Genomic DNA, 11,116 nt, shown 5'->3' on the forward strand with positions numbered 1-11,116 from the left:
TCCAATTAATCAAGATTTTATAGAAGATTTTAGAGTTTTTGAAAATCACGAGCGCGATTTTTATAGTATATTGTGCATTACATTGAATGACACAAGTGCTCTTAAATATATTATCAGCAAAAAATAATCATCCTTGATGAGAACCCAGCCTCATTATATCCGTTACCTCAGAATGTACAGTATCGATTCGTCCCATCTCTTTGTTTTCCCCGCATATAAAAAACTCCTCATGTCTCTTACCCTGTCCTTTCGGTCTTCCTCAACTTCATTTCCACGGTTTTTTTTATTAAAAATCGAAAATGCTGTTATATGCGAATGTGAAACAGCATCAGTTTCCTGTAATGATGGTGTATTGACGACAAAACACCCAACCGGCATTCAAACATTTGATGATAATCGAAGCGATCCAGTTATCGCTAATTAGGTTAATTTCAATTGATGCAATGACTAATGAGGAGGTATGTCTATACATGAATGAGGTTCTGCGGGAAAACTTCATAACAACTCTTTTCAAAAAGTACTTTATCTCGTTTGAGATTTTTTTATTCTTCCTATCTCTCTGATCGTCTTTGCTCGCCGTAACATCTTCTCCAAGATTTTGCATAAATACCTATTCTGTGTTAATTTAAGTAAATGCCAACGGAAAATGCGTTCCACTTTTTTATAATTACAAGCATAAGACATTACGGTTGAAAAAAAAAAACAGTTTCTTGAAAAATATTTGGGAATAAATTATCTTGAAAGGAAATGTCGCAACTGAAAGCTAGACGCGTTGGTATTCAAAAATATTCCTCCTCTCATTGAATTTTAAATTGAAAGAAAAATGCTATCATGTCCCTGATTATGAATTGTATCCGAAGAGACAAAGAAATTAATACAATACAACCGCCCGAGGAATCAATGACACTATTCCAAAATAATATCATCACTGCAGAAATTCTATTTTTATCGTTCAACCGGTGCACGTGGTTGCATTGACAAATTGAAAATAGAACACTCACAAAACCCTATAATAACTGTCCCAGCACCCGTCACAATACATGTTAAAATTTACTCGCGTGGTTTAACAACGCGTGTTCGGTTATATACATATGTGGCAAATGTGTATGAAAGCATACCGTCTCGGATGGCAATGGCCTCGTTAATACGTAACGGGGCCCATTAGTCACGTAGCTTTGAACCCAAACACCGATGCATACATCTATCCATAGATTATCATCGTTTAATATCATTATCGCAATGAGAACTTATCCTTTGAATCCCTCAAAATACTTTCCCAAATTTTTTTCAACTTTTCCCTGTCGAAAAAAAATTTAATGAACTGAAGCATTAGAAACGTCAGGCTTCAATATGTGATTAAATTTATCGTTGTATTTATCATTTGTATCAAGGTGAAACCCTTAATGAACATATTATTCCACCGAACTAAAGGAGCCACATCTGTTCACATACCCGAAATACTGAATTAATGTATTTCCCTCCTGGCGCTGATATCCCCACCAGAAGCGTCGGAATAACAATATTCGAATGGTAATATTGATCTGTATTTCGGAATAGAAGAGGCTACGCTTCCGTCCTCAGGGGTTTTGCCCCCAGTGCAATCAGCCCCCGAGGCCGTCGAGGAGGTGGAGACGGATGTGACACGGCGTTTCTCAACGACAGAACGTCTGTTGATAGATAGTTTGGATATCGGTGAGGATCGAAAGAAGCACACTGGCAGATTTCTCACTATGTACAAGAGACGACGTAAACGCTTAACAACGAGATCTCTGAATCAGGAGCCAGGACTGCTAGACGATATTTTTCATGGACAAGTGCAGGTAAAAATGAATAATAACCGCCACCCTCGTGGGTTCCCACAAAGACGGATATTATTTTTTTATGACGTCACAGATCCGTATTCATGCGAATTCTAGACGAGTCCATAGGACTTGTATTGATCCCATAGAAAAAATTCTGGAGGAAACGACGGAATTCTCCCCAGGAAATCCTACAAAGAATTTTAATAAAATTTTTTCGCATGTGGTCCTCCGTCCATTGATAGTTCCTGATCCGTCAAAAATCCAATTTCATCAATGAACGTATCGGAAATGCTCTATTGGATCGATCCCATATCATGAGGTCATAAACTGGAAAAAATATTAATTCATGCATTCTCCGTTATGTTGTATTACCACCTACTGGTCATTTTGTTCGCATGTTGCTTATTCTCATCACCTCCCGTCTTTGTCGTTAAAACTCATTGTGTGCTTGAATTCAAACTGTTGCAGTGCATTTTGCAGAGGGCCGGCCACTGGCGCTTCAACGCTTTCACCCTGGAGACTGTATCGGGAGGTGAGTGTCCTCCCATGCATATTTTCTTCATCAATCACTGATCCATTGGTTCCCTCTCTTTGTTCTCTGTTTCTCGCTTTCAATGTTTTCATTTTTTTTTATCATCGTCATCTGCCGCTAGTGAGTCCGAATGAGTTTGATCCGAGGAACAAAGTTACGACGCGAAAAAAAAAACTACTCCCGAGGTATTCGGTGAGAGCGTGATAGGTGTCTTAATGCTGTACAATTTTTCTAGGTCGTTCGCTGCCAGTAATGTGCGTCCACCTGTTTCAATGGTACGGTCTATTGCAACAATTCAATTTGGACGTAGTCAGGGTGTGGAAGCTATTCGGTGAGTGTTTCAACATTGACATTGTTTTCTAGCCTCATTACCATAAATACAGTTTATTTATCTTTTCGTAAATGGGAAACAATTTTTTTTCTCCCTCTTATTATATCTGGTACCATTTGTCTACGCGCACAATTGGATGACGAGCTCTGGGTGCTGCTATAATACAGGCTGCTTCATTGATTTATCATGAATTATTTATATTTGTTTTTCAGCCCTTATTGAGGAGGGCTATCACAGTACAAATCCTTATCACAATAGCATACACGCCACTGACGTCACGCAGGCGATGCATTGTTTTCTGCAGGAGAACAAAGTAAGTTTTATTCGTATCGTCTCGATCTTTTTGCTCACATGAGACTTTTTTTACACCTCTGAGTAGCTATACATATTATGAATACTCATTGTAAAAAATTCATTTATTTGTGAACAGATAAGGAAAAATCTCAGTGGTTTAGAGATTATGGCCTCTCTAATAGCCGCCGTCACCCACGATCTCGATCATCCTGGGGTCAACCAGCCGTTCCTAGTCGCAACCAGCAATCATTTGGCTACTCTGTACGAGGTAAATAAAATGAATAATCCCCGGATAAATTATTTCCGATAAATGAGTGAAAATAAATCGCAATTGTTATCTGTTCTTTTTCAGAATACATCAGTATTGGAAAATCATCACTGGAGGTCGGCAATTGCTTGTTTACTCGAGAGCGGTATTTCCGAGCAGTTGTCACCCGAAATCCGGCCGGAGCTTCAGCGATACATCAGCTCATTGATCCTCGCTACTGATATCACGAGGCAACAGGAGTTTTTAACTCGTTTTAGGGTGAGTGAATTAAGAGTCCGAGGCGATTGTGACCTCTTTAGAATTAAAAAAAAAAAGAATTTATGAACGCGCGCTGATGAAATTCATCGTGAATTCCCCCAGACATATCTGGACACAAACAGCCTCGACATGGAGCGTGCAGAAGACCGCCACTTCATTCTCCAGATATCCCTGAAATGCGCGGATATTTCGAATCCCTGCCGGCCATGGGACATATCCCGGAAATGGGCGTACAAAGTGTGCGAAGAATTCTTCAGACAGGGTGACTACGAACGCCAGCTGAACCTACCGGTGACTCCCCTCTGTGATCGTTCCTCAATCAGTATCCCTAAGATACAGGTAGGTTTCTTCGAGTTCGTAGTCACACCCCTCTACGAAGAATGGAATCGCTTCCTCGGTGAAGGTCTCAGTATAACACTGATGAGCCACTTGCTGGTGAATGGCAAACGGTGGGAAGGCCTGATCACTCAGGAGAACGCGGATGAGACGAAAACGGAGATGTCGGATCTGGAGGAAGTGCCAAACTCCCCCAGCTCCGAGGAGGAGATACCGCAAGAAGAGTCGGGAAGCGTTGAAATACTGACAATTGAGCTGCCGAGCCAGAGTGCAAACACACGGATGGAGAGACGTCACTCGGTTCCAATGCACACAAATACTCTGGCCCCACCTCCGAGAGTCATACGACGGGACAGCGTTCCCTGCGCCCACGGCAGATCAAAGTTACCTCTCCTCAAACTGGATGACCAGAGCCTCCATCCCCTGAGTTCGCTGTCTCTGGTGTCTTCGAAGTCCTCACTTCTGGAGACCACCACTAATAACAGCACAGGTGAGCGTCCAGTCTCGGCGGAGAATCTTCTTCCGGAGACGAGCATCGCCAGTATTACCAGTAACGTCGAGGCCGCTCGACTATGCACTATTCTCCAGCCTGAAGTCCAGAAATCGTCCCAGAGCAAACAACTGACTCGTCAGCAGACTTTCCCACCGCTGCAGCCCTACGTCAGAATTCGGTACATGTCGACGACAGTGGAGATGTCCAAATGTCTGACGGAGACGCTGATGGAGGCGGAGTCACCACCTTCGTCGAACTCTACGAGTCCATCCAGAGATAGATCGGCGGGTGGACGCCGAGAGAGGAAAATCAGTTCGCGATCTTATACGGTTGACCACAGCAGGAGGCGGGAGTCAGCATTTGCTGACTTCAATCGTTTGAATGTCGAGTCTGCGATGACTGGTGAACAACGGCGGAGGCACTCCGTGCAGGGAATGAAAGGGGATGAGACTGGCAAGCATCGCCACAAGCGGCCGTCATCGGCACAGGAAACCGATCCAGCTCAGTTCTACGCAAATTTGACTGGTGGATCCAGAGCGAGACAAAAGTCCAGTGGAAGTGACTCAAGACCAGTGTCCAGGTCGGACTCAGAGAGACAGTGGAGCCTGGAGGAATCTGCTGGCGAGGATCAGGGCTCTGGGGATCGGTGTATGCCTCTTGTGGGGAGCGCTTTGGAGAAGATGAAGGAGGGTGAGATGAGACGGTTCTCCACACCGGTTACTGAGGTCAAGGTTTCGGGGGAGGGCGGAGCGAGGAGGTTTACCACTATTCCGGTCACCTCGGATTTGCCGACACATAAGGTGTTCTTCATTGGAAGCCCTCCGGAATCGCCGCCGAGACTCAAGAGTGTTTCATCGAGCAGTGACAGTGGAAGTGAACCTAGGAGGAGTATTGGGGAGACTTCTTGCGAGGGTAGTGTTTTTGTGGGGGGAAAACGGGACTCAGAGGGTGGAAGGCATAAAGGCGGGAAGATGATGAAGATGAGTGACGATGGGAGGATGAAGGAGAACGTCGATCCCAGGGGGAGTGAGGAGGGAAAATGCCCGGCAACCAGGCGCACGTCGCAGGTGAGTTTCAGGGTTTTTGAAATCTCGGTGTTTATGTGAAGGACGCGTGGAGATTCGTTAACAATCTAATCATTGAACGATGGGCACAGGGATGGGCGAGGAGAAGGGGCTCAGCGCCAGTGGGGCTGATGTCCAGACTCGATGACGTGTCAGTTACAGTCACCACGAGGATTGACACTAACGCACGTAGAGGATCAGTACCTGCTGACATTACTGACCACCAAAGTATGTAACTCTTTAATACAAACCTCTCATTTCTTAATCAGATTAAGGAATGGGAGGTTTTAAGTTACGGAATATTGATCTTATTTTTTTTTTGTCGTTTATTGTAGCACTCAAATCGGGGGGGTCATTTAGATCGGCATTGGGACTGAAAAAAGAGAATTTACCAGTGATCAGACGATCGAGTCTTCCACACGAGGCTGCCCTGAGCAGTATATTAGGTTTTCAAACGACTGGTAATTTTTTTTATTAAAAATATTCGGTGCTGGGAATCTATTATAAAACTAATGAAATGCACGCTGTTTTCCTTTATGTTCACTTCAATTCATATATTCTCAAAGGTTTAATAAAATTATTGAAGTATGCTGCATCCACGAAATTCTATCGTGCGACAGCCTGCAGTGGAGATGAATTTCTCCGATGAAATTTAATTTTATTTCATCTTCTCTCCACGCAGATGATAGAGAAAACTTTCCCGCGAATAACAACAATAACAACAATCACGGCAGCAACAATAATGCCCCAACAATTGGTATGCCGTCACCTCGACGAGGCTCAGTACCAGCCGACATATCAGAATTGCGTCGTGATTTATTCGGTCGGAATAGTGTTAATGGAAAGACTCGTAATCGTAAAAAAACACTAAAGAGACGGAGCAGTGGGGGTCCAGAGATGTTCGCTGGTAATACCGATGACAATGAGAATGGAAAATGGAGTGGCTGGAAGAGGGAACTATCCAAGAGGGACTCAATACCAGAGCCAAGTGTCAAACGACGTGGCTCACTACCCGTTGAGATGGTTTCCATATCACATGCTGGTCGGTACAATTTTAGATAGGACTGAATTATTTTTTACGTGTGAAATGCAAACACTTTTTTTTCTCTCATATCCCCCGGGGTCTTCCAAATTTCATCCAATCGGAGAATGAGATATTGTCTCATTTGACTGACAGTGGAATAAATTGAAAGTAATTTTTTTTTCATTCTCGAAGTCGATGACAATTTAATTTCGTACAAATTGGATTCAATGCTCTCCCCCCCCCCCCCTTCCTCGTTTTTTTTCCTGTTCGATGTGCTCCTTGATGAGGATTTGGTGAGACGAAAAGGATTCTCTATTAATGACAGGCATTGGTGGAACGAGAAAATCTAGCCTGTGGAGACTCTAGCAACAAATGAAAACACCTGGGACATCTTCGAGTATCATCAGCAACGAGTAATGGCGACACATTTCTATTGATTTTTTTTCTATCTTTTTGTATGGATGGACAGAGAGATGAAGGACATGGAAATGATCTTCTACCAGTTTCATTGGTGCAGAGAGTATAATCCTAGTGGCGGGAGGGAATACACGAGCGATGTTTGCAGCGTGACCTTGAGCCGTCTAACAGTAAAAAGAAGCATAAAACACGACGTCTCAATTGTCTTCCTGTTAGTAGGAACGATGTGCATGCGCCAAAATTAATTTGTGCCATAAATAAGTGACCGACAATGTCCCAAAATCAATGCGGCTCAAGTGAAATTAAGTGAAAAAAAATTCAAATTATTTCATACGTGCAGATTTTTCATTTCCATTACGTATACAACACAGGGTTCATAATTGACGATTTTATTAATTAAAAAAAATGATGCCTAGGTACGGAGAAGGAGAAAAGACTGGTAGCGAAAAATCGTGGCTGTAGAAGCTAGACGTTAATGAGCATAGATTGAAATTAAAATTAATTTACAAAAGAAACAAAAATTCAAGTGACATTTGCTCATATCTAAAAACAAGTAACACTTTAATGGGACAAAAAAATAGATGGAAATGAACAATAGGATGGGGAATTGCACTGAGAGAAAAGTATTTTCAACAGGAGAGAACAAATTTTTTTCTCTCAGTCTACACTCAACCCTTCAACGATCACAATTGAAGCAAAAATATGATGAATAAGTGATGAAGGTAGACATTCCAACACTGTATTGAACAAAAATATAATGACTAGAACAATAATCGAAAGAATAAAGTTGAAGGCAACTAAATGAAGCCATTAGCAATGCCGTCACATCCATAATCTCATACTCATTGTTGTTGTTACGCAATAATTAAGTAAATAATCCAGTGAGTTGGTGACCAGTCAACCCCAACAGCTGTTGATTGGTCGTGAACTGGATGAGAACAAATAATTGACACATAAGGAATGTTTGAGTAGTTAGTGAACGTTAGTCTGTAATATGAACCTGGGATATTCCGAGAATTCAATGTGATCGAGAGCCCCACCAGCGGCAATGGACTTGCTGATATTTTTCTGTGATTGTACATCACATAAGGCGGCTTTTCACGACAAAATGAGAAACACTTTGAGAAGTCAATTTTTTTTATTTGCAATCACAGAAAAAAATCAGCAACATCATCGATGATGGTGACCGCCTCGAGCGCGTCAATTTCATACGGAATTTCCTACCTAGAGAAACCGTAAAAGACAAATTAAAATCGCGCGATGTATTCATGTAATCGTAATTATTTATAACTGGTTAAATGAACAGGATTAATATGAACGATATGAAAAAAATACTGAATCAAAAATAAGGAAAGGGTTGAGTAATGATTAATCATAAGTACGCTCATTAATGGACTATTGAATTAAGATCGTTTACCTCGTGTGCTCTCGTTATCCTTCCCACAAATGTATCTGATTATGAATTCTCACAGGCTACTTAAGAGACCACGATGATATATAACGTATTGGCTCGATTTTCAAGCTAGCATAAACAATCATGACAGGAGGGGGACACCTTTTCGTCATCCTTTGAGTAGATTTGTCTCTAATAAATCGTAGTATTTCTCGAGATTGATGTTATACTCTCATAAATGCTGATGGAAGAACTTCCTTAGTCATCTCAAGGAATCGAAGTTATAGTTTATCAGTGGCTAATACTAATTAAGGAACAAAGGATTATCTTGTAGGGGTTAACAAATATTACAGGTTTAGCAAACGGATAATCTGTGTTGAAATAGACTAGGAACTACTCATCTTCACTCGCATTTCAATTCCATTTCCGCATGAAAAAAATACGAAAGTTTTGCGCGCGTTGATAATTGAGAGGCTTTCAAAGTAAGAAGAAAAATATTTAGACGAAACTTGGCGATATAAGTCCTGAAGTACCGAGGGATTGAAAAATCTGAAGGATGCATTGAAAAATTTATTCATTCTGCAGAAACTCGCTGGAGCGAATTTAAGTAATTTGGAGAGGATAAATTTATGAAGTGATCTTTCAAATTTTTATGAGAAATAATGGCATAAGCTAGAGATTTCACCGCAGTTGAAGACTTCTTTAGGGTTGAGAACTCTCAAAATATATTTTGCAGACATAATCCCTCAGTGACGCAGGAGTTGGGCAAAAATAATTAATATATTTTTTTCTCAATTTTGGTTTACGTTGACATCGCAAAGTTCACAAAAAATTTCGTTTCCTTGTGTTCAGTCAGGATTTATATTCATTCAAAAACTAAATCATTAATTATAACTAACAATTTTATGGTCAGACGATGAAAAATTTCAAGAGACAATGAGAATAGAATTTTTTTATTATTTTTCCCGAACCCCATAAGGAGTATGGCCTCCCGTTCTTCACATGTCATTCAGATAAATTCATCGTAAACGCAACGGAAACGGAACTTCTAATAATGGATATTCCAGGATACGATTTTTTTTCCATGCGGATTTACTATAGCGTCATGTTTTATCAGAAAGTACTAGATGTACGTCCTTCCTCACTCAGCGACAGGTCACCATCATTCCCACACGTGTAAATAATCATCGAGCAATGAAATACAACAGATTGGGTCGAGTATGACACCATTAACATCCTCCGATTGACCTGTCGCTAGAGTCTCACTAGATTAATTAAGACTTTAATGAAAAGACCACTGTGCACCAATTTCTCTAAGGAAACATGTGAAACAAATGACTTATAGAAGGGACCTACTCTACCTTTTATCGCACTTTAAACGAATAATCTTTTCCAATAAAAAAAAATACAAATTCGAGATATTTCTTGTCCTCCTCAGAGAAATGATAATTTTGAATCAAATGAAACTCGGATTTCGTCAAATTTTTTTCTATTCTTTTGACAACGGTCAAATAAATCGTTTATCCAGTACATAAGAATCTTCTATTGGAACAACCATCTTCTTAGGTATCAGAAAAATATTTATTTATTCCAGCGCAACTAAAGCTAGAGAAAAATTCACTTGTCATGGTTGAAAAATACTTTCAGACCCCGAGATGGGTAAATCCTTCCCCAGTTTCAGCTGCAAGATTATATCAGTTCCATCAAATCGGATGATAGAAACGTAATACATATTTCTCTATATACCGCTTACATCAGCAAAAAATAATCGCTCTCGATGAGAATCCAGTATCTATTATATTCATTCCATCAGAATCAGTATCGACTCATCATCTCGTTGTCTTCCACCAGGAAAAACCTCCTCATGACTTTTCACGATTTTCCTAGCTTCATTTCCTTTGATTTAAATGAAGCATTTCTCCGGGGGGCGTTCGAATAATACAGAGCCCTTAAAACTGTTATGGGGGGACATCAGTGAGTTGTGACAATTTCGCGGGGAGCTGGGGACCTCTGAATAACGAAGTTTTTCATGCTTTCTGTTACAATAATTTCTGCATACCACAATTTTCATCCGACTTATATTTTTGTAATGTTGGTGAAACTCCCAGGAACCACCATAAGTATCCGGTTTATGATCCGTAAATTAAAGAATTGGAAAATCGAAAAAAATACCAATAAAACAGAGGAAGATGATTTTTTTTTGTCATCCGGATAAGAAACACATCCCTGAATATTTCGAAAGTCGCTTGATGATTTCCCAGCTCTAGCGAATTTTTTTTTAACTTCCTGATGTCTCTCCTTAAACGAAGAAACCATCCTTGTTGAACTGTTTTCTATTACATGAATATTTAAAAAATAATAATAATGAAACCGAGGTAAGCCATCTGACGACGATGAAAAATTAATTATCATTGTACGTGTGTGTGTGTTACACCCGATCCCCCAAGAAACCCGAAACAGTTCAAGTTTTAGTAATGGAATGTAACCAAGCGTGAAGCATGAAGGCACATCATGCAGCATGAAAGTATATTAACAACAAAATATTAAAATGAAAAAACTCAATCTAAGATTTGTGCTTGGTTATTGGGACGCTCAAAGCAAAAAAAAAATCAACGGTGATTCCGTGAGTTACCGGTAATGATTGATTAGCCCTCCCCTACATCTCCCACCCCTCCCATCCTTACAGCGTAATTAATCGGTGTGATGAAGTAAAATAATGTTGACATTGTGTAATGTTATGCCCAACTGGCTCTCTATACACTGTACAAATGCGTCGCAGACTCGAAATGTTAACCTTGGCTGGTCCAGAGGTAAATTACTGTCACAAGAAGATGGAGTGAGGAATTTGACAAATTTCCGACGCAACGGTTTTAGGGATTAACGAGAGGTAATGAAGGAGTGTTG

At 40.6% G+C, this 11,116-nt stretch overlaps 1 protein-coding gene across 7 annotated transcripts in view; it reads left to right on the top strand.

Moving 5' to 3' along the window:
- The window catches only part of LOC135165656 (uncharacterized), a 36,319-nt gene extending 27,624 nt beyond the window's left edge, over positions 1-8,695 (top strand). For 5 of the 7 annotated variants that reach the window (XM_064127153.1, XM_064127147.1, XM_064127148.1 and 2 more), the window contains 11 exons: positions 1,558-1,820; positions 2,271-2,334; positions 2,570-2,665; positions 2,878-2,978; positions 3,096-3,227; positions 3,312-3,485; positions 3,588-5,381; positions 5,471-5,606; positions 5,714-5,839; positions 6,061-6,420; positions 6,728-8,695. In XM_064127153.1, coding sequence (XP_063983223.1) covers positions 1,558-1,820; positions 2,271-2,334; positions 2,570-2,665; positions 2,878-2,978; positions 3,096-3,227; positions 3,312-3,485; positions 3,588-5,381; positions 5,471-5,606; positions 5,714-5,839; positions 6,061-6,420; positions 6,728-6,768 — 3,287 coding nt within the window. In that variant the 3' untranslated portion in view covers positions 6,769-8,695. The remainder of the gene's footprint in view (positions 1-1,557; positions 1,821-2,270; positions 2,335-2,569; positions 2,666-2,877; positions 2,979-3,095; positions 3,228-3,311; positions 3,486-3,587; positions 5,382-5,470; positions 5,607-5,713; positions 5,840-6,060; positions 6,421-6,727) is intronic. The other 2 variants (XM_064127150.1, XM_064127152.1) reach the window with 2 other exon arrangements.
- The last annotated feature ends 2,421 nt before the right edge of the window (positions 8,696-11,116 follow it).

Source organism: Diachasmimorpha longicaudata, chromosome 8, assembly GCF_034640455.1.
Source record: "Diachasmimorpha longicaudata isolate KC_UGA_2023 chromosome 8, iyDiaLong2, whole genome shotgun sequence".
Taxonomy (NCBI): Eukaryota; Metazoa; Arthropoda; class Insecta; order Hymenoptera; family Braconidae; genus Diachasmimorpha; species Diachasmimorpha longicaudata.